We start from the raw sequence: 27,567 nt of genomic DNA, 5'->3' as shown, positions 1-27,567 counted from the left end.
TAAGCGTGAACCTACTCTATGGTAACTGATGTTTGACACAATAACGACAAAACTACTGAACAGATTTTGATGAAACTTGGCAGTGTTCTGTAGATTATGTATCAGAAAAGTATAATTTTAATTTATAAAAATACTAGTTTTTGCCTTCAGTTTTGTCCGTGACACAACATAAGCCCTAAATATTGTGTACGACTGCAAAACCTAGTGAAAATTAACTAAAATATATCGTCCCAGAATCTTTCACAAATACTTTTTCAGTTGCAAAGTTCACGGCCGCAAGATTGGCGCGTGACCTTGTATAGAGAAATGTCAATCACTGTATACAAGCAATGATTTATCTAATATATTGATGTACAACGACCTTTCCACAACATTTGCGGGTTGAATGAACTTTCTGGGCGATCTGCCAAACTGCGGGATAATTAGGTTGTTCTAAATTCGCTGATGAGCAACGTTAGTGCATTATGTGTGGCGAAAGAGTCAAATGCAAATGCATCAAATTCTCTATGTTATTGTGCTTTCTCTCTCTCCCCTGCAATGCATCCCTTATGGAAGTGGGGTCAGTCTTCCTTATTTTTATCTTCCCCTTTGCTCTTTTCCCGACATAGTCGTGGGAAAGCTCGCTCATCTACACCAATCCTAATACATATTAATACGCGAAAGGAGGACGCTTCCAAAGTTAAACTACTAAATGTATTTTCATGAAATTGTACAGGTTGTAGTTGAAGATCTGGGAGTAAATAAAGGGTACTAGAAACAGACCCAGAATTCAGAACATGTGATCACACACGTGCCTTCCACGTACTTGAATATTATTGATAGTAAGGAGTAAGGACTATTGAAACGAAAGATATTTGTGTCAGAAACCAACCAAGCATAATTAAAAACATTAACACGGTTCAAACCGACGACCTTTGCATGTAGGTACTTCCTTAACCGTATAAACAATGCGTGCATTGAAAATGTTTAAGTTAAAGACTACTGTCAACCTCTGATATCACTCGTGCAATAAGGTATTTTCTGATTCAGTGAAACTGTCAAATATCATATCTAACATGCCTAAAAATATACCCCTGGGTTACATATTTTTGGTTCCGTTGTTTACCGAAAGTTAGTCTTTGTTTGTAGACGCCAAAAGCATGAAATTTGACATTCCTATGGACATAATATAGGTAGTTTACTTATCAAAAGTAATATATTTACGACTGCAGTACACTATATCACAACTATTTATAGATAACCACTAAATTCAATAGGTACAGATATGCTGTTCCGTTTCGTGCCAGGTACCCTAAAGTCCCCACAGTCACGCACGTACAATAAAATCCATTTTATATAGGCCAAAAACCGTAAAATGACATATAAGAAATATATATTTATACGTAAATATTTTACGCATATTATTGGGATTTTGTAAAACAAAGAGATTTCATGCTTTATTATTTCCTATTGTAATAACAAAGGCATTGTGGAATTGTTTTATTTTTTGATGTCACGATGTTGTCTGCGAAAGTACCATTAAAAATTGGTAAATAAAATAAAAATATGTGCAACTTTAGTTAGTAGGTATTACAGTCGGTATTTTTAAGTTTTAGTCGAGTAAATTTAAAATAACAAAAATAATATACTAAAGATGGTTTCGTTCTTTTTCCGCGCACTTTTTTTAATACATTATCTTGAAGGACATCTCCACTAAGATCCGTGTAATAACGACATATTTTTATAATAACGTCATTATTAACTATTATTAAATGTAATTATATTAGTCCGTTTTATGTTTTCTTGGTTAAGTGTAGAAATCGATTTTATTGCGATACGCTCTGAATAACTTTGATTAACAAGTATTAGGGGCTAACCTAACACGATATGTATACGATGATTGCATTAAGTAATCGTTAATAATCATTGCATATAAACTGAAAAAAATATGTCTGCGATATTTCACCACTTCTAAAGAAATAACAGATAAATAAGTATCATTCATCGGACAACTCGCACTAATTTAATTCCAAACTAAGCAGAGCTTGTACTATACTAACCAAATAACTGATAAACATCTATACTAATATTATAAAGCTGAAGAGTTTGTTTGATTGTTTGTTTGTTTGTTTGTTTGTTTGTTTGTTTGTTTGAACGCGCTAATCTCGGGAACTACTGATCCGATTTGAAAAATTCTTTCAGTGTTAGATAGCCTATTTATCGAGGAAGGCTATAGGCTATATAACATCACGCTACGGTCATTAGGAGCGGAGTAGCAACGAAAAATGTTACAAAAACGGGGAAAATTTTGACTCATTCTCTTAAGTGACGCAAGCGAAGTTGCGCGGGTCAGCTAGTACTTTATATTTCTAAATACATACTTATATAGATACCTACCTACATTAACAACCAAGCTCAGAACAGATACATCATCACACAAATATTTGTCCCGGGTGGGATTCGAACCTACCACACGCGTCGCTACGGTTATTGCGGCGAGATGACCACTTTAACTACTGCGCCAATACATAATCTAGAAGATAGGTTATCTGATACTTGAGAAACTAGTATTAAGATCTTCCGACTATCTAAATTGAACAGAGCGTGAAGAACAATCTATGTCGCCATTCTTTACATATTTACAATTCAATCCTTATTGAAATATTTGTGTTAAGTATCACTAATTGTTGTTTAGGTCCGGCTGTACATTTAATAATAATAATAATGTCCTAGCCGATATACGGCTACGGCGGTCAGTTTCATTGAAACTGGCCATCTGTGCAGGACTTTGTTTATAGTGTCCAAGTGTGTGCACAATACACAGGTACACTCTCTATTCCATCACTCTCATAGTTTGGTGGGACGGATAACCGACACGACCAGTGAGAGGTCAGGCGCAGGACCGACGGCTTTACGTGCTCTCCGAGGCACGGAGGTCTTCGACCTCAACTTCCCAACTCCGGGCAATCTCTAAGAAATTCTTAACAGAAAATCTCAGAAAAGACTTTTTGGCCCGACCCAGGATTCGAACCCGAGACCTCTCGCACGGCAGTCGCATATACTACCGACCGCGCCACAGAGGAAGTCAGTATGTACATTTAATAGCAATAATATGTCCCTTGCTCTCTACACAATTAAATCCAATAACAACAAAGACAGCCCTACATTCCATTCGATTTCATAATCAACATTTAATCAGTCGTTGTTCAGTAATGTAACATTGCATTGCGTGTGCATTGTAAGGAAACTGTTTGTTTAAAAATACTTGGTTTATGCCCGGTTTCTGAGGCACATTTAACGCTAATTTATCGATTTAAGCTGTAGTTTTTATATGAGCTTAAACGATAATGAATAGATAAACTACCGCTAAATGTACTTCTAAAACCGGGGGTTAGCAAGGTTAGACTTATCGGTTACGATATTATGCATTATGCAGGACTAGTGCTCTATTTACTGAGTGGTTTTGATCGCGACGCCGCGACCATACCGTTGAGAAGTCGTGGATTCAATTCTCACACAGAACAATTTTTGTTCGAACCACTAAAAATTGTTTCGGTTCCGGTTGTACTTTGTGTCCGTTGTTTGTATGTTTGTAAGTCCGCGCGACACAAGAGCAAGTGTTAGAGCGGGAGTTGTCATTCAAAAGAAATTAAATCTAATAACAATAAAGATAGCCCTACATTCCATTCTATTTCATAATCATCATTTAATCAGTCGTTGTTCAGTAATGTTACATTGCATTGCGTGTGCATTGTAAGGAAACTGTTTGTTTAAAAATACTTGGTTTATGCCCGGTTTCTGAGCCACATTTAAGGGTAATTTTTAAACTGTAGTTTTTATATGAGCTTAAACGATACTGAATAGATAAACTACCGCTAAATGTAACTCTAAAACCGGGGGTTAGTAAAATAAGACTTATCGGTTACAATCTAGGAATTATGCGGGACTAGTGCTCTATTTACTGAGTGGTTTAGGTCGCCACGCCGCTACCATTGAGTCGGGAGGTCGTGGCTTCGATTCCCACACGGAACAATTTTCGAGCAAACTACAAAGAATTGTTTCGGGTCTGGTTGTACTTTGCGTCCGTTGTTTGTATGTTTGTGAAAGTCCGCGCGACACAAGAGCAATTCTTAGTGCGGGAAGTGTCATTTAAATATTTTAAATGCAATAACATTAAAGATAGCCCTACATTCCATACGATTTCATAATCAACATTTAATCAGTCGTTGGTCTGTGAATGGCTGTTACATTGCATTGCGTGTGCATTGCAAGGAAACTGTTTGTTTAAAAATACTTGGTTTATAACAAGGTAAGGTTTATCGGTAGCGATCTAGGCATTATGCGGGACGAATGTCCTATTTACTACCTGATATTAACTGTATGTAGTATTCGGCCGTTATATATGAGACAAAATATGTGTATAACTTGGTTCTTAAACTTATATGGATGCGAAAGTCAATAGGATTTTAGGCTGCGAGGTTAAGGCTACGTTTTGATACGATTTTATGCCAGTAAGACGTAGATATTTTAAAATACTGATCAATTTATACAAAGAGCCAACTGGAAGATCCCAAAAACAAATTTTGCAAAGTCCAACGTATAGTTCAGGTTCGTGTGCTATAGACATGTAAAAAAATCCCTATTTTTTTACATAACATCACTCTAACCCTACTTGCTGACTAAGTTCGTTGCTTAAATTATTATCATAATTATTTCTTTCTGAAGACAGAGAGTACATGAGTTCCCATCCTCCACTCTATAAATTAGAAAATGTCTAGAACTCACCTCAGCAGGAGTATTGAGCACTCCTATGTTGTATCCGACAGGTAGCGAGGACCCCAACGTGGTGATAATCCCGGCGAGGATGAGGAAGAACGACCATCCCCCCTTGTAGTCGTGCGATTTTGTCAACTGCTGGTGCTCGCTGGTTATCTGGTGAAAAAAAGACATTAAATGATAATAAAAATAAAATAATAGGGCCAATTTTTGTCGCCCACACAATTTTTTTAAATTTTTTACACAAAGGTATACGTCAAAAAAGTAGGTACTACTGTACAATTAAAATATAATAGTCAGGGTAGCATATTCCGTTTATAGACTCTATAGTGTAGAACCGTCTATTTAAAATAATAATCTTTATAATCGAGTTACAGCGTTTGTAAAATTGTCGGTAAAAAAACGCAAAGAAACGCTGCAACTCGATTTAACACTTAAAATAAATCGAAATTTTACTTTAATTTAAAATGTCTTACTTATCTCCAAATATTTTGTGCTTCGGATATCTTATCCCTAACTTGGTCTAAGTTTAATAATACAGGCACGTTTCAAGTTTCTGACCTCATAAATATTTTCCTGATTGATTTTCCTTTCAAGACTCGAATCACTACAGGCACTAAACTAGCTAGACAGATAATTAACTTTCTAAAATCAATTACATTATGCTAGATAGCTATTTTACATTACATCATTAACATTTTGTCAATCAAAGCATAATTAATATGTATACGATCGTTAAATAAACCCCTTTTCTGAAGTCGATGCAAAACTAATTTTAGTATTAATTTTGTTAAAAAAACTACATCTGTAAATGCATTTTGAATATCCACTACATGTTCTAAAAATAATATCATACCAAACCTACAACACAGAAGTAAAACAAATATCCGAATTCAAATTAAAAAAAAATCTAGGCTGCACACAAACACAACACGACCATAACTTTCACTTTAAAAAAAAACAACTTACGAAAAATTTGATCAAAGCGCGCCAATTCATTGTAAACGTCAAAACACAAATTTAAATATCGAACTTTAGTTTTTTTTCACCACTTAATAGCACATAGGGTTAGTAGTGCATTGGCCGTGTCAATTATTGATGGGAGGACGTTGCAGAATGTGAATATTGGCCAATACCAATCGCAGAGCCAGCCGTCCAATATAAAGTATGAGAGAACGATGGACGCGCTACCGTGGGCAACAGTTGCTGTTATACTGGTTAAGGAAATGTCTGGGCGTTTGTTGTGAAAGGCTAGGGTTGGTACGGCCACGATTGTATACAGCGCACTGATTGTTAAATACGAATTGCGGCTTGCTGGAGTTTCAAAATTGACATAAAGTACCCCAAACCGTTTAGGAAACAAAATAATGGTAACAAAATATTTAAAAGATAAGTAAAAATGGAGAAAACTCAATAATATTGTAGTTTTCTATTTGAAATTCCAACGCACGAGGATTGCTGCAAAAGTAAAATTCAATTTCAATTTAAATTAAGAAAAAACAAGTCCCTTTAATCATCGCGTCATAATTTTTTTTTCTGTGTGGAAATCGAACCCCAAGTCGATCTTTTCAAAAGTAGTGGCCACCACTTTACCACCATCATAATGCCATAGGCACATTAAACAAAAAAAATCACGACTAACATCCTGACTTATGTTTCCAAGTTTAGAAACAAACCTTTTATCAATCTAATAGTTAAGTAATAGAAGTTATAAGGTAGTTACTAGATAACCTTACCAACTAAACAGGTGCAATGTACATAAGGATAAAATTATATAATTACTTTAAAGGAAAATCCAAATGGCCGTGACTGCATAGATTGAGGTACAATGTATTTCATTCAATAACTAGTACTTATACAAAATAGTATTGAAATAGCAATACTACATTCGTAAGAAAGTCACGTTTTTCACGCAGGCGCTGGAAATAAACCGAACTTTACGTTTTATTAGGAAAACGTGTTAGTATGTACAGTTTACTATCGTACTATGAATTAATAGTTATATATATTCAAAATAAGTGGAAGTTACATACGGAATTGCACAGAATGGGAATCGAACCCAAGACATCCGCAGCTACACTTAATGGAAGCACCACAGAAAAATGATTTCACAAATATAATATACCCAAGATATCCTCATACACCTAATGGAAGCGCCATTATATATGACTTAATGAATATAATAACATTTGTACACTTCAGATTCAGGATAGAGCCATCCCTAAAAGGAACTTGAGACACTTTGGCCATTCTTGTACTTCGAGAATGACCACATTTAATCTGATTATTCAACTGAGTAACCCTCGGTTTCTGAGTACATGTAGCGGTAGTTTATCAATTCAATAGTGCTTTTTTATATGAGTTTAAACGATATTGAATAGATAAACTACAGCTAAATGTACTTCAGTAACCGGGGGTTAATGTGTAAAAATAGATTATTGTCTTAGATTATAATAAAAGCAGATGGCTTATTTTCAAGTTGAGCTAGCTAAATCGATTCTCAATCATATTTCTGACCACTTCGTTGATACTTCAAACTCTTTATCGAAAATACTGAAAATAGTCAATTTTACATGATCATCATACTAAGCTTCAATAAAATAGAAGAAAATTGTACAGCTCCATTAAAATTTAATTTAAAAAATGTTATAACTATCTATATTAGAGAAATAAAAGTAATCATTAAGATAATCCTACCTATTCCTTTTTTTATATTTAAGTAAATAGGTACTTATCGATTTACCTGACTGAAATCATTTATATTTAAATAGTCTAGCATTATATCTAATAATAACTACATTCGTGTAGCTTCTCAAAACATTCCCTAATGAATATTCAGACAACAAACAATAATATAATGCATACGGTATATTCCACTGTTATTTACATCAACAAACTGAACGGGTCACGGACATGGCTAATAAAAATTTATTGTCATTCGGAAGATGGAAAAATTTGCTCACAAATATTAAATTAGTCGGACTATTATTTGTAGGATCCTGCATTTTTATGAAATAAACGTAAATCTTTGTACGAGATGCAACTAAAAGTGCACCTTAAGGTTGTAGGTTCGATTTCCGATCAAAACAAATATGTATGTTTTCCACACGACTATAGAATTATGTTAAATAAAGAGCACGTGTTTTAAATATAAGTATATGAAGCTTTTGAGAAGTTGCCTTGAAGGAACTTACCTGCATTTTGTCATTATTAACACACATAGCTTTACGGTCATATACTCAAACGTTACTCAATTTTAAGTACCGCTCAAACACAGGCTACTTTTTCTTCCCGACAGGGTCCGAAATAATCTCAATTTTAAGTTACCTTAGAAAACATTTTCAACAGCAATAAAGCTCGAGTTTTCGAGTAACAAAGACAGATACAGTTTAAAGGCGTTACTTAAACCTAAGTGACGTTAATAATAAAGTTAATAGCACATATAAAAGCAGTTAAAAGGATACATATAAGGCAGACGGAAGACGAGAACATGGTTAGTCCGGAGAGGAAGGTGATGAACTCGACTAGAATGAGCGCTACGGACGAACCGAAGCCGGCTACCAACCTGTAACATGCACAAGTGCTAACATGCTGAAGAGCACAGGACATATTAAGAACTGCTATGTATTCCATGAAATGGTTGAATGTTAAGGTGGACTAAGAAAATATACATATTTTTTTGTCATGACTTGAACATTTCTTTTTTTTAATATCGGTGACCATAGACAAATTTTAGAAAAGATTTATGCTGTGCCTAAAGCTTTGGAAAAAATACTTGTTTGTAACTCTAAAATACTCTTACTATGAGATACTAAGGAAGTGCATACCGAATCCCTATAGTATAAAAATGCGTTACGGGTTTCTCGATCCCCATTCTTCAGTTAGCGTGAAAAGATTATGTACAAGATCTATAAATAACTTTTTTAAATAGAAGAATAATTACACTATGCAACACCAAAAAATTCACTGGGATCCCGAATGGTAATTCGTATTAAGCATACTTAGTGTAATACAGAAAACACATTTATATTTATATATCACGTCACAAAAGAGAGATAAGAAGAATCTTGATTTGTTTACTGTCTGCTTCACTTTTTTTGGATAGTCATAAAAATATATCTTTTCTGGGTACACAAGTCATCAAACGTTCAGATTACTCATTAATGACATGGGTTCAGTGAGTGATGAACATGGAGAAAGATTTCATCCAGAAATCCCAACTAGCACACAAACTGCTTATACAGTCGTTATACAGCCTGATAGTTGCATAAGAGTCGTTCAAATGCTGTACAATTCTCTATAAGTTGTATACTAGCTATTTAAAAAACCCTTTAACAGCTAGGCGGGACAGTAGCCGTTTAGTAGGAAACTAATGACTTATAGTGATATATGAGCATGTAATTGCATCGCTAGACAGCCTAGGGAAGTATAACTGAGTTAATGGAATCTTCTATAACACCGTTAACTGTATAAGGGGACTTTAGGAGGTAAAGGAGTTTAAACGGAGTTATGCGTTGCGCTTATAGCGCTCAAGAGCGTAAATAAGCTTTTTGTAATGCCTTAGGTTCTATAACAGATTTTTTTAGGGCTAATGTATTACTCATCTATAAAAGAGTTGCGTAGGTCTTTAATAGCGCCTTGAGCGTTATATCAGATATTTATATGGCTTCTGTACGGCAAATAGATGTATAAGGTATCATTCGAAACATTTTTACAGCCATGGGGATTACAGAATTATGTTAAGCACCTAAAGCGCTATAACCGAGTAATATACCTTTATACTAAAGCTTAAAATTATTATCATAATATATTTACATAGGTGCAGTGGTGGTTCAGTCTATCAGCTGTTTTTAAAGAAAAAATAAAATAAAATAAAATAAAATAAAATAAAATAAAATAAAATAAAATAAAATAAAATAAAATAAAATAAAATAAAATAAAATAAAATAAAATAAAATAAAATAAAATAAAATAAAATAAAATAAAATAAAATAAAATAAAATAAAATAAAATAAAATAAAATAAAATAAAATAAAATAAAATAAAATAAAATAAAATAAAATAAAATAAAATAAAATAAAATAAAATAAAATAAAATAAAATAAAATAAAATAAAATAAAATAAAATAAAATAAAATAAAATAAAATAAAATAAAATAAAATAAAATAAAATAAAATAAAATAAAATAAAATAAAATAAAATAAAATAAAATAAAATAAAATAAAATAAAATAAAATAAAATAAAACAGTTTTCAAACTATTTTAATATTCAACGACTGACCCCTAAAAGTACGAGTAAAATGCTGGTGTGCGACCAAAACAGTTATATTGAAGCACTCCTATGCCACAACTGCAAAACCTTGAGGTCTACAACAGCAAACACTAGAGCCTTTGTACAGCTTAAGGCGCTAGAGCAGATGTAACCAACTCTGAGAGCTGCTTGATCGAGACGCCATTATAGCATTTGGTAAACATATTTTTTGAGGTTATTACGATCTTTTGAAGATCATATAAATCTATAGCCTGGTAACGTTAACATAATTAAAATCATTTTTTATTACCTATAACCCTAATTAAATTATCTGTAACCCTCAAAGTCTTATTAATGTTCAAAATACAATTTCCAAATCCACATATCTATATAATTTTTGCACTTAAATCTGAATATTTTGAGGGCGCATGAAAATATTGACGATAATATACATATATATTGACAGCAAACTTGAACTCGCACTTTCATATCACGTACACAAAGAAATAAAAGCGATAGACTACTTGTTATTTTAATAATCCAATCCGTAAAAATAAAATGTCTCCTCATTTGTCACTGATGATCCATTTTAAAAAAATATATTTAGTTTACACCATAATAAACCGACTATATTACTAATTTAGAGCGTTAGCATTTATAACCGTTACACAGTAGCGCTAAAATAAGGTAAAGGTGGTATAATCGCGCTGCAAGAGCTTTTTCGAACGCTCGTGGCGCTAACCACCTCTGTACAACAGCTGGTAAGCGCCACGAAGCTGCGAAAAAGCTCTTGTAGCGCGATTATACCACCTTCATCTTATTTTAGCGCTCCTGTATTACTACTATACTACGTACTATTATAATTACTATTTACGACCACTGTAGATCCAATGTCGAGCTATAAGCTGGACAGTATGGGCCTATTTGACGCTACAAGAGATCTGTAGCCGCTTATAGAACCACTATACTTCTTACTAAGGAGCCTAAGGCGTTATAAAAATCCTTTAACCGGCCATTGTACAGCTTGTTATAGCGCTTGTGTGCTAGTTGGGATTGCAGAGTATGAGAAGCGTTATCAGGGTAGATGGGAACCAGCCATGCTTGCAGACTACTGTTGGAGCCTCCAGAGGGAGACTGTGTCTACTGGTTATAAGAGGAAAGCCAATCGTTAAAAAAAACATGTTATTTTAATGTACAATAAAAATTTAAGTCTCTCCTTTATACAATGTTTTTCAAAATCAGTAAGCCTATATCACTACTAAATCTGACGTGATGTAATAATTTTATTTATACACACCGAATAGTTCTAAGGTGATAAGTCATAATTACATACTGTAAGTCAGGTGATTTTTTTTTTTTTTTTCAAATTTATTGCATAGTGTTATTAAAGCATTATCGCAACAGACATTTCGCCAGTATAAACAGTATAAAAAAACAATAACGAATGAATTTGAATTTAGGATTGAAATCAACGACGAGCTTTTTGAGCACGCACGCGTTGTGAGGAGAGTACCTATGTATGCTTTGTAATAAAAATATTAATGTATTTTATATTGTTTATTATGCAAACAATATTATAGACACGTAATGACGCATTCAAGGATGTTTTATTACCGAATATAATTACTTTATTTGTATAGTCTACAATTTATATGTTTGGCAAATTTTACCATGTCCTTTTTCCAGACTATTTGGTTTAGCAAAAAAATTCCACTCCCTAGAAATTCCTATGTAGCGTAGCTGTTATAATGTCAATCACGATGCAGGGGAGTAATTAGTTCGATTAATGTATTATATAGGGTGTCCGGTGGCAGAATTTGGATTTCAAAATCAGATAATAAGAAAACTACAAAATATTTATTTTTATTTCAATGATAATAATAAAGCAGGGAAGTGCGGGTTTTATTTCTTAAAAATTATGTCGTCCAAATGTTGACCGTTACGACGGACACACTCTTGGAATCGTGCTTCAGTATTCCGCGCCACTCGCTGGAGAAGAGACGTCGGGATGCCATTCACCTCGCGAACGATATTTTCTTTTAATGCTGAGATGGTCGGCGGGGCTGACCTTTACTTTTGAGGTACCCCCACAGAAAAAAGTCCATCGGAGTAAGATCTGGCGACCTGGTGGGGGGTGGGGTGGGGGTACCTCAAAAGTAAAGTTTATGAAACAGCCCCGACCATCTCAGCAATAAAAGAAAATATCGTTCGCGAGGTGAATGGCATCCCGACGTCTCTTCTCCAGCGAGTGGCGCGGAATACTGAAGCACGATTCCAAGAGTGTGTCCGTCGTAACGGTCAACATTTGGACGACATAATTTTTAAGAAATAAAACCCGCACTTCCCTGCTTTATTATTATCATTGAAATAAAAATAAATATTTTGTAGTTTTCTTATTATCTGATTTTGAAATCCAAATTCTGCCACCGGACACCCTGTGTTCACAAATAATTTATTAATATTTACAATTATCAATGTCAGTGCTTTTCGTACTTTGATAGTATTCGTTTTCTCTGTTTGTTTAAAGTCATTGCATCTTAAGACTAATTCATGAAGCCAAAATGGTCTATCAACCGACTTAAAAAAAGAGGAAGTACTTAATTTCTCTTTCATTATCTTAAGTTTTTATAAGAAAAATACTTAATACATTATATCTTCAAATCACACAATGTTGCCAAGTTCATAACGATGACAACTCACTGAGAGCTTGTTTATTTATCCGAAACTTTCCGAGTGACCTTTTAAACGAAGCAATGATGCCGACAGTGTTGTGACAATGTTGTCCTATTTTTATTTGACCAATATTTGTTTACGAACCAGACAAACTACTGCGCATATTAGTTATTTTAACTGCGCCATTTGTGTATTAATTGGACACATATTTTAGTTAATTAAAATTTTCTGAAGTACCACTAAATATTTCCTTTTCTATGGTCTGATAGTGTCTACGACTGCCAATCACGCGGTGTTAGGTTTGATTTCCAGGCGTAATGTTTAACAAATGTCTCTATAAATGACTTTGTTCAAAGCTCGTTTCAGCAAAAAAAAGATAAGTCACAGCAATTTGCCGCTTTTTTCTCAGGTCGTAATGATATATAACAATTTCAAATACTTCGTACGAAGATTACGAAATAAAGGTTATTTTGAATTTGATTTTGATATGAAAACTACGTCTTCATTTTGAAGCCGAACTACCAACTTTAAAACACAGAAAGTCTTATCAAAATCAGCGCAGTATTTTAACGTGATACTTAAACAAGCAGACATGCAGTTGACATTTGATTAATTTTATCATAAGCACAATTGACACAGACCTACTTTGAATTAAGTATTTATATAATAAAATATTGTACTTGTTTTAGAATTTAACTATAATTATTATGCCGTATGTCGAATCAAAATAATTTTTGGGATTCATTTTACTTTATTAAATTGTTTATAGACAGCTGATCTCATCATAGGTATTCGCAAATCGCAGTTTTTCTATTTCAATCTTACGTTTTTGATGAAAAGTTTTTTCACCATTTATCAAATGATTTTCTTATTCTTGCTCTCTCCAAAATGTATTATATTATACACATATTCGCCTTGGATTCATAAATTCTTACTGAAACTACTATACTGAAACATACCACCTAAAATTAGTTGCCTTTACTCAAAAACTACTTCAACAAAAGCCTATACCATGAGTCAAATCCAACTATTATTGGACATTATTAGTATCAAACACAAGACGCATATGTTTACAAACAGTATGAAACATGTATGATGTAACAACTGTTATTTTCCTATTGCCGGGCGTGTTATTGTCATAAACTTGACACTTATTGGGCATTGTCCTTCGGTAATCGGTGTCTGTAAGACAAAATAAATCAAATTTTATGACTTCGTAAAATCATACATAGTTACATTCATGCATAAAATCACGCCTTTTTCCCTTAAGGATAGACCGAGAGCAAAGAGCGACTACTTGGTACGATCCTTACAAACTTCGCTTGCCTCATTCACATCCATACATCTAACAATCTCATAAGTTTTTACAGACTGATGTTTCCTAAAGCAATTAATTAATTTATTGCTGATTCTTGACATTTTTAAAGCAGGAATAATTCGCACACGTTTTAAAAGTAACCAAACGATCCATGAGGAAACAGAGGCTTTTAGATCTCTCAGCAACATTAAGTATCTTTGAGTTTATACAAAGCATTATCGTCTCGTTTATAGCGATACATTTACAGCTTTCACTGATTTTAACATTAAGGTTATACGAAACGATGAACCAGGAACGAAGCATGATAATTTTCCTCGGATACATCATACGACTACCGTACGGGGACTCTCACCGCAAAACCGGAGTAAAAGTGGTATCGGAAATGGGTACAACAACTTATGTACAGCTCCTCGACTTTAAGTAGGGATATGCGCAAAATGTTATAAATTTTTTGATGGTTTGTTAGTCTAGGAGCCGACTTCTTGCGAAGACCCTATTTCGTACTAAAATTATGAATGCGAAAATTGGGATAGATGCACAAAATGTTATACATTTTCATTGGTTTGTTAGTCTAGGAGCCAAATTCTTTATCCAATCCTATTTTCCTCTAGAGATTTAAGTGCGAGATATTTGATAGATGTTTGCGACTCTTTCAAGCAAGACCTGACCTACTGAAAATACCATAGAAAAGAAAAGGCAAAGTACGTCCCCACCCATCAACATAAACAAATGAAAGATTTTTTTTTAGCGAATTGAAAGCTTTTTCTGGCGAGAAATAAAGTTTAGGTCAAAATTAAACCTTTCGCGTTTTTAAAAATATAATTTAGTAGGTACATAATAAAGATTAAGCCTAAACTATAAATAAGTAATGTAAAATTGTCACATATTAGGTTAATGATATAAATAGTCCATGACTAATAAAGCCATTGTTTCGTTTATTTTCCTCAATAGCGAAGTTAATATTTAGAACAAAGGATGTCAAACGAGCACTAAAAATAATTTTAGCAACATACTTGTTATGATTTAAATATAGCACAAATACAAATGAAACAAGGTTTTTAATTAGAACAAAATTATAGGCTATTATTATATGTAATACATTCATGTTTAATTTGTCAGTCCTATTCTTATTTCTCAATTGTAAATGATAGTCTGAAACAATAACTTGTTATTGACGGTAAAATTCCATCTACTAGAAGCTTCAAGGCGACTTCCAAATTATAAAAGTGCCGACGCATTTGCATTTTTTCATTTGATTTCAATTTAACATGGCGAAACGAAGATAAGAAAATATTTTTTTAAAGCGAAGGAATCAATAAAATCTTTATAGTGCTATGGGATTCTGGAAAATAATATAATTTCATCGCATTTCAAGAAACTAATACAATTTTCAGCACGAGAACAAATGTCATTCAACCGAACACATAACTGAAAGTTAAGGCATAAAACGCATAAAACTTCAGTTATTTAATGAGTAAAGCTTGCCACATACATATTCAGCCGGCATGAATCGGCTTAGCCGGGCGGCAAAACCACGTATTTGTAGATGAATATACGAGAATAATGCCTATAGATATCGCCACGCTCCTCATAAAAACCGAATTGTGGCGATCGGACTCGAAGGAACTACCCCTTCGACACAAGCCAAACCAGTGCAGTAATTGCTACGAGTCGGTTTTATTGCTCATAGTCACTGCCGAACCGAATGTGCCGACCATATATGTGTGTAGCAAGAAGCAAGCCACTGTTGCCACCTGACTGCTAACAGGAAACGATCTGCATGCTTAAACCGAATTGTGTATACATAAAAGAGCAAGCCGTGAGTTTCTTGCCGTTTCTTCTCACGTGCAACAGCTTTTCCGAAACGCTGGTAGATAAAAAATATTTTGACGATTTCAAATACTTGTTAAAGTTTATGAAATAAAGAATATTTGACTTTGACTTTGACTTGACTTGACTTGACTTGACTTGACTTGACTCGACTTGACTTGACTTCGACTTCGACTTCGACTTCGACTTCGACTTCGACTTTGACTTTGACTTTGTCTTTGACTTTGTGACGATTGGACCAGAAAGAACTACCCGATCTGCACAAGCCGAACAAGTGTAGTGACTGCTTCGCTTCGGTTTTGTTGTTCGATAAACTCTGCCGAACCGAACATGTGTAGCAAGCCTTACGGTCGCTGTTCCCACGTGACTGGTAACAAAAGACGGTGCACAGCACGTGTGCAGGCAACTCGTGGACAACGACGTGTTTATCTTGACACAAAGGTTTGTTTTCAGCAATATGGAGTAAAAGCTGGATTGTTTACTAATAATGGAAGCTATTATACAATAACTAGCGGACCCGACAGACGTTGTCCTGTCTACACGTCTTTAATTTGAAAATTTTAAACTTTTTTTAATTATCTAAACCATTTTCAGATCCCCTTGAACACACAAAAAATTTCATCAAAATCAGTCCAGTCGTTTAAGAGAAGTTCAGTGACATACACACTTACAGAAGAATTATATATATAAAGATATCCGCTTAGCTGTTGATGACAATGGGTTGGGAGCTATCAAATTTAACTAGCAACATGAGAGAATTAGATCATTTTGATTGGTTAAATTTTAGAAGTAGGTGCAAAAAGACTACCACAATGAAACCTTACAAAATAATAGTTTATCAAGTCCTGTTACCTTTAAGCCAAGTTTTGAATAGATGCATATCACTGGGACAAGTATGAGTTATAGGGGCGCTAATAGACCAGTTCCTTAAATTCAGACAATCGTTCGTTGAGGTCTTGAAGCCCAGCGAAAATAACGGAACAAAATTAAGAATGCAAATGAGTGCAAAACAAAGTATACACCTGTAAAATAACAGAACTAGGTACGCGTTACGTATGACATTACTTCCATACTCTTAAATTTAAAACGAGAAGGCAGTTTTCAACCTAATAAATGATACTAGCTACTAGGTAATAGCGAAGATGTGCCTTTCACGTAAACACAATGGCATACTATTAATAATTAATCACGTAGACACAATCAAGGCTAGATAAACCTAATGTAGAGCAGTAGTGTTATCGGGAACATTGTCAAGGCCGATTAGAAAATTAAAGATTAACTTCTTGAAAAGACAACACCATAGTATGAGTTCCATCCATTTTCAGTGGGATATCAATACTGGGAATCCAAAAAGGGGCGCGAGACACATTAAAATTGCCCAAAAAATAAAATCCTTGTCTTCACATAAGAGCTGGAGATATTTTGCATTCCTTAAATAAAACTATAAAACTGGTTGACGGTATTGCGTAAAGAACTTTGAAATGCTGCACGTTTGGCCCGGGAATTGAATAGTGTGAAAGAGAATGAAAATGAATCTGAACACAAGATTCAGATGGGTTCGAGGGGGGCTTGCGACGCCTATGGTACCTTATATCAGGAAATCTACTTACGGCATAAAATACACCTTATTGACAAAAATAATTAGGTCAATTAGGTAGTATTGCACAATTTCAATTAGATTTTTGAAATAATTATTGATTATATCGGATATAATCTTGTTAGAAAAACAATCAACCGTATCGGTATTTGTTGATGAATAATATATACGGTATAATAATACTATTTTATTTGCAACTATTTGTTGGAATGGTTGTTCATGATGTTGAAAAGACTATAGAGCTGCGATCGACCTCCGGGCAGACAGGTAGGGGGGGGGGGTCCAGGTGTAGAGTTTACTAGTTTATTTTATAATCCCAGTTAGTTGTTTCCATAGATTTTGTATCGTACCTACTACCTATTAACAAACGTATTTTCGTAGAAATTTTGTTTGTTTCTTATCACAATTCTATCAGTAGCAAAATGTCGGTCGAGCTATGGTACAAGAATTTAATGTATGTTTATCCAATATTGCCTACTCTGTCTCAAAATAGAAGAACAAAAAGTCATGAAAAACACCTTAAATATTTGACGAAATTTCTTTCTCACGAACTATAATAGGACTTCTGTTTCAGTAAATACTAGACATGTGTTTACTGAAATAGGTATACTATATACCAGAATATACATAATTCAGTAAACGCTGGAAACAAAGACTTACATTCGTGATATACCATAATATCCGTAACGAATAATAAATTGTCACCATGTGAACTAAATCACGCTCAGACACTCACGCATAATATTTTATAAGACTTTGTAGAAGCTGACTTCATATGCATGCAGAGTATCTGAAGTCGTACAATGTCATGCATATCCAGTGCGTGACATAGCTCGTTGCGTCTTTGTAAGTGTATTCTTGAAGTCGGAAGTGGGGGAGAGTATAAACAGAAGTCAAGGTAAATAAAAATAAGTTTTCGTGATTAAGTTTCAGTACAGTTTCAGTAAAAGGAAGGTTCAGTTCTTTGGCTGGTTTAAAGGAAGAACAACTATAGGTACAAGCCTGTATAAATCATTACCTTCACTATCATCATCTTATTACAAAAATAAGGACTTTTTTAGGCTGAGACTCTCTTTTTTATTTTTATTTCAGTGCTGAACACAGTCTATGTGACACGCAAAACATCCTTCACATTATTTTTTGGAAACTTTTATTAAAATAAACACAAATATATAATAGTAAAAGATGAAGGCATGGATACAATAAAGAACGACAAAGACGTATAATAATTTTCATTTTGTAGCAAAGTTCTCTACAGGTAAAAAAGTTTTCGCACGATTTTTTACTCTCTACGAATTCGTAGCATAGTCGTAGCTGTAGCGCTAGATATTTTTGAAACTCATTTTAAATAACTTTAAATGGACACTTTCAGCGACATAATAGCTTTAAAACGTAATATTGAATTAATATGAACACAGAATACAGTTATTTATTGTCACATAATAGTGAAAATGCACTTTAAAATTAAACGATAAAGAAAGTATAACACAAAGACAACAGAACAAATAGAGGCCATGTAAATATCGTTGCTTATATAAAAAAAATACCAACCCTTTAGACGACCATAGACATTTCTTTCAAATCAAGCAGACACCATCACCACATTGAACACAACAACGACAAAAAAAATACTCGTATCGAACCTTCTTCTCGTTCGGTTCCCGAATCATGGTTAATTTTGTGCAACACCTCTTATGCACGGGCCAGACCAATTGTAAATGAGGTATATCTTACGTTGTTTTAAAGTGATACCGCTTATAATGAAACCTTGAACTCGTGTAACTGTTCACACATAATATATTAAGGTGATACCATACGACGCGTGCGATTTCGTAGCGTGTTGCGTGCGAGACTGACTGTACAAGACTGTGTTACAAGGGATGTGACTTATATCGTGTGATAAATGATTGTACGTTAGAAGAACCTATTACACTTTGTTAATTAAGATAAGTCACTGTCGCTTATAAATTGATGAGCTAAACACATTTTCTAAGACTGCTGTTGCTGCTATAGATTTATGCCTATGTTTGTGCTGGCGATAAGCGATTAGTTGTAGATAAGAGAGTTCATAATTTGACAAATATTAAAAATGGAAAGGACATACTTATAAACAGTTTTAAAAGTGGTAATCATTTTTAAGTGAGTATTCTAAGACACTTTTCACTTATGGGCAGGTTTTGATCTTTATAAGTTCTACGAATTTTTATCAAATAGTGCAACAGCTGTCTCGCTCATGATTTTTCCGGCACCGTCGCGTTACCGCATCTAACCTGTCTGTCGTTACCTTTATAGCTAACAATTACAGGTGTAAAATAAACAATATTTTTAAGAAGCCATCTAATTTGTTAAGTAAACTATACAAGCGGAACTACTGACTATTACCAGTTGAGATAACGTTCGTATTACGTTACATTTTTATTGTCAGGTGACAATTATCTTGGGAATTTTCTAATTTGGCCTTAGCAATGAACAAAGTAAATAGTTAATAGTTAAGTATAAATAAAGTCTTAAAAGTGCTTATTATTATTATAAGCCCGTATCGTCCCACTGCTGGGCAAAGGCCTCCCCCATAGATTTCCATTGTAGCCTATCTCCGGCGGTCTGATACCATTCTGGTGAGAAAGGTGTCCAGCTCGTCTGTCCATCTTTTACGGGGTCTACTTCGTCGCCGTCTCCCAGTTGGCGGGGTCCACTTTGTCGCTATTTTAAAAGTGCTTACTTTTATTAATTACAATCTATAATGTAAAACAGACAAATTGTCTATTTCGGCGACTTTTATTTTAGAATTTAAATTAATGTTATAAATACGTAAAGGTAAGAATAATATAACTCGTTATTTCCAATCCCTTAAATATTTTCTTTCAAACTATTCGAGATCTGGACGTCTTTACAAAATCGATCAATAATAATGGGAAACAATAGGCCTGAAACAGTGAATGACATATAAAAATTTCACGCTTAATATACCTCTATTATGTTAAAATCACTAACCTTTCATTTTTCTGCCATATTTATGGCTTTAAAACTATAAATAATAGGCATAACTAACTGAAAAATTCGACTGAAATTCCACTTCGACACACAGAAACCCGATTAGTAAAATTCGTCAAACTACAATCCCATTTATTATTTAAAACACGCAGTTAAAACTATAGTTAATAATTTGAACAAATAAATAAAAACTTAAATTAATCAATTGAACATATTTCTACAATACAACACACTAATTGTTTAATTAATTCATAATTTATATCACCATTTGTTACGACAACTTTAAATAATTGTTAATAAAGGACATTTTGACCACAATATATAAAAAACAAACTCACACTGCTAGAAGCTGATGAACCCATAAATTTAACTAGATGGCACTGTTAATTAAAATTAGGCAAACAAATTAAATTTTCTTTGTAACTACACACGTGCACGGTACAAAATGTATGAACAATATTGATTTATTAATCGGCTGACCGCTCACGGGCTGCGCCGGCGCACTACGAAGCCCCGGCCGTCGCATCGACATGACACCTCATGTTTTGTAAACTATCTCCAATGGCAATTTTAACTGGTTCAAACTGGTTGTTGGGTTAGGTCAAGGACGTTAGGGGTGCTACCTGAGGTGGTGTTGCACTTTGAACCTTTTGACAGCGGAAACTTTTGTAGTAGAGCATAAAAATGTCTTAACAGCTGAGGTACCACTTTGATTTCTTAGGTGATTAGATAACTAAGGTTAAGTACTTAAAAAGGTTTTAAAAACTGTATAAGGAGGTAAAGACTTGAAGAACTTGCAACAGACTGATAAAATCGTAAAGAAACAGGCAGAAGTTTCTTTGCTTCGTCATTGAAGTAAAGGTGCGCTGATACAAGCATGTAAAAACATGCTATTTAATATAATCTTTTGAATTTAACAGAAGATCCTTAAACTCTAGGGACTGTTTGGAGAAAGAACAAACGACTTGAAAGAAGAAGCGTTTGGAGAACTTTTTCAAAACCATCTTTCTTTTTCTCTGGACGAGAATAGGGCTAGATAATAACAGCTATACTTCGTAAAAAAGACATGTCTATCTATATAAATTCCTGCACTCCATTCCATCCAGATAATTCCATCATTTATTACTTTCACAAGGGAAATTGGCCTTCCGTTCTAATCTTCTGAGTCGCAAAATAACACTGTTTTACGATTGAAATTACAATTACTTCATTGTACTAGTAGCTTATACAAATAAAGATAGGATTTCTTCATACAAACATAGAATTAAGAGGACAAATAAGTGACAATCGTTTATTGTAGGTAGATTGTTTAATTCAATATGTGTTATAGTTTAAGAAACCACGTTTGGGTGATATAATTTCTATTTTTATTAATTCATGTTTGAAAAGCTTTTTTATCTTATTGTGTAACAGTTGTTATATGACTAGTTGTCACGCGAGTCGGTTAAGTTTTTAAGACGTGATTTTGACGTTATCATTGTCTTGTTGCTCTGGGTTGTTATTTCTTTTAATTGACAAACATTCCAATAGGCCATTTAACACGCTTATTTTAAGTATACCAAGAAATTAATGAAGAATATTCCCCTATTCAATAAATAAAGAGTAAATATTTTTAGTCTAAAATTTTTAGTGACACGTACTTTATCGTTTTTAGTCTCAAGTAAAAGCCATTTGCTGAAGAAGACACATCAAAAGGTTTAAGAATAAATAAATGCCTTGTAGAGTCCCTGAATACAATTACGTTCCAAATTTTCTACAGTTGCTACAAATTAGGAGAAAAGCTTTGAAAACTAGATCGATTTTTATTTCTAAGACTAGCTGACTCGCGCAACTTCGCTTGCGTCACATAAGAGAGAATGGGTCAAAATTTTCCCCGTTTTGTAACATTTTTTACTGGTACTCTGCTCCTATTGGTCGTAGCGTGATGATATATAGCTTATAGCCTTCCTTGATAAATGGACTACCTAACACTGAAATAATTTTTCAAATGGGGCCAGTAGTTCCTGAGATTAGCGCGTTCAAACAAACAAACTCTTCAGCTTTATTATATTAGTATAGATTCAAAAGACGTGGCTTTCTTAACCAGCATTGCAACTTGCCAAAAGCCTTACATCTTAAATGCCTTGTTGGCAAGAATGCAATAAGAGGTCACATTGGATTAAAGCGACATTTCTTCATTAAATAATGGTTTACACTGTGACCAATCACTTAATAAGTTAATACTTATAGTGACATTTAATAATTAATCAATTACTGTAGGTTTCCACAATTAGTCTTATAGAACATAAACACTATTATGATAGAAAGTGTACAAAACCTAACATAGACAATGAAAAGCAACGACCAGTAAATCCAAGTGTTAGTTTTGGGGAAGAGAGAAGCCTTTGGTATTTGGGTATCGGGCCCACAGTGTAAGAGCAACGATCAAATATGATATTTGGGAGGCCTGGATTTAGGGGCGAGGGCCCTACGGTATTTGGGCATAGGCCAAACGTAGTTATTAGGCATTGATCCCAGATACTACTTGGGGGAGGGGGGCTTGATTTTGGGTGCAAGGGACCTACGGTATTTTCGGCATTAGTCCCAAGGTAGGTGGTATTAGACAACGATCCTAGATGCTATTTGGGGAGGGAAGCTTGAACGTCCTAAAAAAATCCAGTAGCAGCAACGACTATTTAAGATTCAAAATGACCGTGCCATTCCTCGTCAGCCCTAAGCCCCCACAACGACGATCACATCCACTCCACACGTACGCGACAATGGACAGCTAACTCCAAACACGCAGCCACTGTTTATACACATTCTCCATTGAACCGGATATAACCGGCAGACATACTCACCACTTACCAGTACTCCACCTGTTATTGAATATAATTTGTGGGAAAATGACTCAATTGTAGTTATAAGATCTTTTTCTCGGTTGTGGAAAGAGAAGATAAGAGAAATTAAAGATCATGCATTCAATTTAACCTAAGAATAGAACTACTTTTTCCTATGCTTGTTTGTTTACAAGCATTGCAGCTACATATACTTTTTACGCGAAGGAAACGCATTGAACCGGCGTGAAGGAAACCTCAGGTATTTAACCAAGCAATTGGACTTAGTTTAAAGAAACCTTTTGTATGAAGAAGGAGGGCAGACGCAAACCTTCAAAAATCACCTGTGTTTTCTTTACAGTTTCAAGGGTTTCTTAAACCTAGCTAAGTAAAACTACAATGTGCCTAATCTCCTTAACGCCGTGGGTCCGCGGTCAGACGGGGCCCACTGCCTGAGATAATCTAACCCAACCATTTTGCAAAGCACATGGATTGTACTTACATTACCGAAATCTAGTTTCACATAAAATCTTCAATCAAAATCGTAATGACGGCAAGAAATTACGAGTGCAAACAGTAGATAGCTGTCTTTTTTATCTGCTTTTAAGTCTATATGTCAAAATTAAATAAAAATAAATCCGAAACGCTCTTAGTGACAATTACTATCACCATCAAGTCACAACGTGGTTAAGTGTTATCTTTGCAGTAGCGTGTGAATATTATCAAATATACAAACAAACGTTTATTACGTATATTAAGTGTATTTAAATAAGAAATGTATACAAATATAGTACAGTTTGATTAAACTGAGAGTGGTTGTTACTGTTGTTAGTCTCGTGTAGGGCTGTTGTCTAGTTTTCTCGAGTTTATAACTTCGAGTGCAAAAAGCATTCGTGCCGAGATTTTAGAACTTAAGTGGCAGTCCCGGTTGTTATGTTCACACTATTTTTAAAACCATTTCTTGATTAAAAGAGTGTCCACAAATTTCTTGCCAGCTCTTCTCATTGACCCTACCTTCCGAACTGGCAGTAAATTCACACTATATCATTGACTATCATAAGTGTCAGCATTTGACCTAAATAAATAAATAGTTTGATTTTAGATTTTTATACATTTCTAACAGATAGGTACAATCATACATATTTTCGTTACATCGAGGAATCGAACCTAGGTCATAGGAGTATCGCCGCATAAACTTTTCACTAGATAGTGCGCTCCAGGGAGCGCCATCAACAATTTTACTAAAATTACGCATTTTATTATAAAAAATTTGCCCAGTAGTCACAAATCTAGTCTTATTTCGCCGGTTTTAGAAATGGCAGCCCTAGTCTAACGCGACCTTTTACAAGAGCATTAGCAATTTCATTACGATGTGTAGGGCGTCCTCTATAAAAAAACTATTTGTGACGACTTTTATTTGACCCGTTTGCCCTGACCGAATCGTTCGAAGTTACCCTTTTTGACATTGATTATGCGTTTTAGTGCAAATATACCTATTCGTTAATGAAAATATGTTCATAGGTAGAATTATAATGCATATTTTAATTTTTGCACAGTTATTTTTCGAATGTCCAAAAATGTGATTGACACACTATTAGTCGTTTTTTGACATTATTTCAGGCAAAAAATTAAAACATAGGACTTAGCTCTTGCCTTAATATAGAATACAAATAAAGTTTTATATTAGAAGTCCCCAATCCACACTAGGCAACTGTGGTAGGCACCAGCCAAACCCCTCTCTCATTATGAAAAACGGTCCCCATTAAGAGCTTACTGGACAATGAAAAATCCTAGCTTAATTTTTACTCAATCTTCTTGAAGTGGTTATTATCTGACCATGCCATCAATAATGCATTAGGTATGCAATAGTTTACAAAGACACTTATGAGAATTAAAAGTTATCATAAAAAAACTGATTCTAATGAATTCTATTTTAGCATTTTTGTTTTATATTTCATAACTACCTATTAAATAATAATTGACTTTAATTTCTACACTTTGATAAGCAAGAATAACTTATTATTCAATAAAAATTAACTTTTTAGGGACCCTTGCCGGGAACACTACACCTTTCTGCTGTCCAGTGTTTACTATTCTTCTTATTTATACAATTCGATCCTTAGTACAATTTCCTCTTAGCTTCTAAGGCTTAGCAAAATGGAGACTTTTTGTCTTAAAGGAATTAAATATGTTATCCCTTGTATCATTTCAACAGGAGAGCCATAGCCAACAGCGGGAAAGTAATGAGTAAAATTATGTTTATATGATTTTATTTTACTGTGACAGCTATGATTTGATACCAATTAACCACAGTGCCTTTCCCAGAAATAAATAAACCTTTATACAGCAGCAGGATGATAATATCCATTGAAATATGTTATACTTGCAAAATAAACAATATTTCAGCCTGAAGTATAAATGTGTCCTTTGTTTACAATGCAGTTAAACTGACTTCTATTAAAATAATGATGATTTAAAATGGTTTTCTTACATCATTAACTAGTCACTTTTGTTATTGACTGTACAGTAAAGTATGCAATTTACATAAATACATAATGTTGTTGTTTAGTCACCATGGAGTTTGTACATTTGTCTATGGTTCCTTGGTAATAAATATCGATTGATTTCCTCAAAAACGATGCGGGTATTGTATACTTAATTAAATAATTTTACGAACGATTTTCATTATTAACGATTTTATTACACTAGCGCAAAAATAAAAGTGTGTTGCTATAACCAAAATGTCAGGCGTTTTGCGATGTCCATGCACCGGTAAATGAATAAATTAAATATTGTATGCTAATTTGAAACGCACACCTCATGCACTATGATAATGAATTTTATCCTGCCCCGAGTTATACATAGGTACTAAGTGCAATGCCCTTATGTACAAACGAAGTTTATTAGGTCACCGATAACATCGAAATCATGAGAAAAAACTATCACGAGACTTGCTAAAACTCGTACAACTAACGTAAAATAACGTAAGTAACATATTCTGAGTTAATTAGGACGAAACAAACTCACCGGCTGTGATAAATCTGGTAATGATCCTTGTGGAACTGACTCGGTAAACAATGACGTAGACTCTGTTGGCTCTCCCATAGCAGAGTTATAACCACGCAGAGATGACTAGTAAGGGTTAGAAATCTCGCCGGAATCAAAGTATCCGCCCCTCTCATTCCGGTTTTTAATTATTTTGGAAACTACACAAAACACCGCAAACATGAACTTCAAAATCCAACAAAAGGTGCCAGACGAATGCGTTCCGACTGCAGCTGTCACTTTCACTCAATAATTAACATGAAATTTTCTTTTTCTTTCTACGTAGCAGGACTTGTACTGTACGAGAGGGAGAAAAGGATACAAAAAATGTACACTGAACCGCGCCTGCAACTTTAGAGCGCAAACTTCGTCATTTGACGTATCTGTGCCTCGTTTGAACTCGTTGTTAATGTGCAGTATTTACTTGTTCCAGTTCGTATGTATGTCATGCGTGCACGCCTGCACTGTGCACCGTTATTACTATTTATTGGACTAAAGTTATTGCGGTATCCCTGCGGTTAATCTAGAGCTTTATTTTATTTAAACGAAAAATATTAATGATGCCTTTTGAAAGCATGCAGCAGTTTTAATTAATTTCAAAACATTTACACAATAAAAAAAATACCTATATTATTTTCTATTAGGTACTTACCAATATAGAATATTGACTTGAATCCTTGCTATGCATTATGAATATCAAATGAATGTCCAAATTTGAATTTCAAATAATTGAATAAACTATAAACAGATGAAGAGAGTTTTGCACTTTTAACTGCACTATTTATTAATTATTTGCGTTAATTTAAAGTCCACCTTTTTACAAAATATTTAGTGATATAATTTGTTTATTCGTAAATGCGTATACTTTAAAACAGCTACCACAACCGCCTGCATAGAAGATTACTGAACGAATAAAATCAAAACAAGCTAATTCTATTAAAAGCTTTCAGAATTGGAACTAGGAGAACATTGACCTAGTAAAGAGCAATGGTATTGAAGACAAAATATCAAATAAGTATATTTTTAGATAAGTAGATGTAACGTGTTAGGAGGTAAACAACCTTCATCTCGGAAATGTTCATCGTGTGGCTGCAAGATTTTCTCTAAAATTTATCATTTCCATTAACCAAAGCACGAAAAGGTCGTTGACTTTTACCTAGCAAAGCTGAATCTAAAGATCGTCTTAAACTAAAATTATACTTTGCTATGAACAATTTAACTAAAAGTTTTATTATTCCCTTTATTTCCTACTTAAATGATGTAGTTACAAACAGACAGCAATAATAGTTT

At 34.0% G+C, this 27,567-nt stretch overlaps 1 protein-coding gene across 5 annotated transcripts in view; it reads right to left on the bottom strand.

Moving 5' to 3' along the window:
* Window positions 1-27,160, bottom strand: part of LOC142972589 (solute carrier family 2, facilitated glucose transporter member 1-like) — a 37,339-nt gene extending 10,179 nt beyond the window's left edge. The window contains exons 1-4 of one of the 5 annotated variants that reach the window (XM_076113836.1): window positions 26,260-26,737; window positions 8,220-8,320; window positions 5,725-5,961; window positions 4,765-4,911 (exon numbers count right to left, since the gene is read on the bottom strand). In XM_076113836.1, the coding sequence (XP_075969951.1) occupies window positions 4,765-4,911; window positions 5,725-5,754 (177 nt within the window). In that variant the 5' untranslated portion in view covers window positions 5,755-5,961; window positions 8,220-8,320; window positions 26,260-26,737. Of the gene's footprint in view, window positions 1-4,764; window positions 4,912-5,724; window positions 5,962-8,219; window positions 8,321-19,068; window positions 19,155-20,754; window positions 20,794-26,259; window positions 26,738-26,929 lie in introns of those variants that run through there. The other 4 variants (XM_076113835.1, XM_076113834.1, XM_076113838.1 and 1 more) reach the window with 4 other exon arrangements.
* Between the last annotated feature and the right edge of the window lie 407 nt (window positions 27,161-27,567).

Source organism: Anticarsia gemmatalis, chromosome 4, assembly GCF_050436995.1.
Source record: "Anticarsia gemmatalis isolate Benzon Research Colony breed Stoneville strain chromosome 4, ilAntGemm2 primary, whole genome shotgun sequence".
Lineage (NCBI taxonomy): Eukaryota > Metazoa > Arthropoda > Insecta > Lepidoptera > Erebidae > Anticarsia > Anticarsia gemmatalis.
The sequence above is the reverse complement of the archived record's forward strand: the minus strand, read 5'-3'. Positions and strand labels throughout refer to the sequence as shown.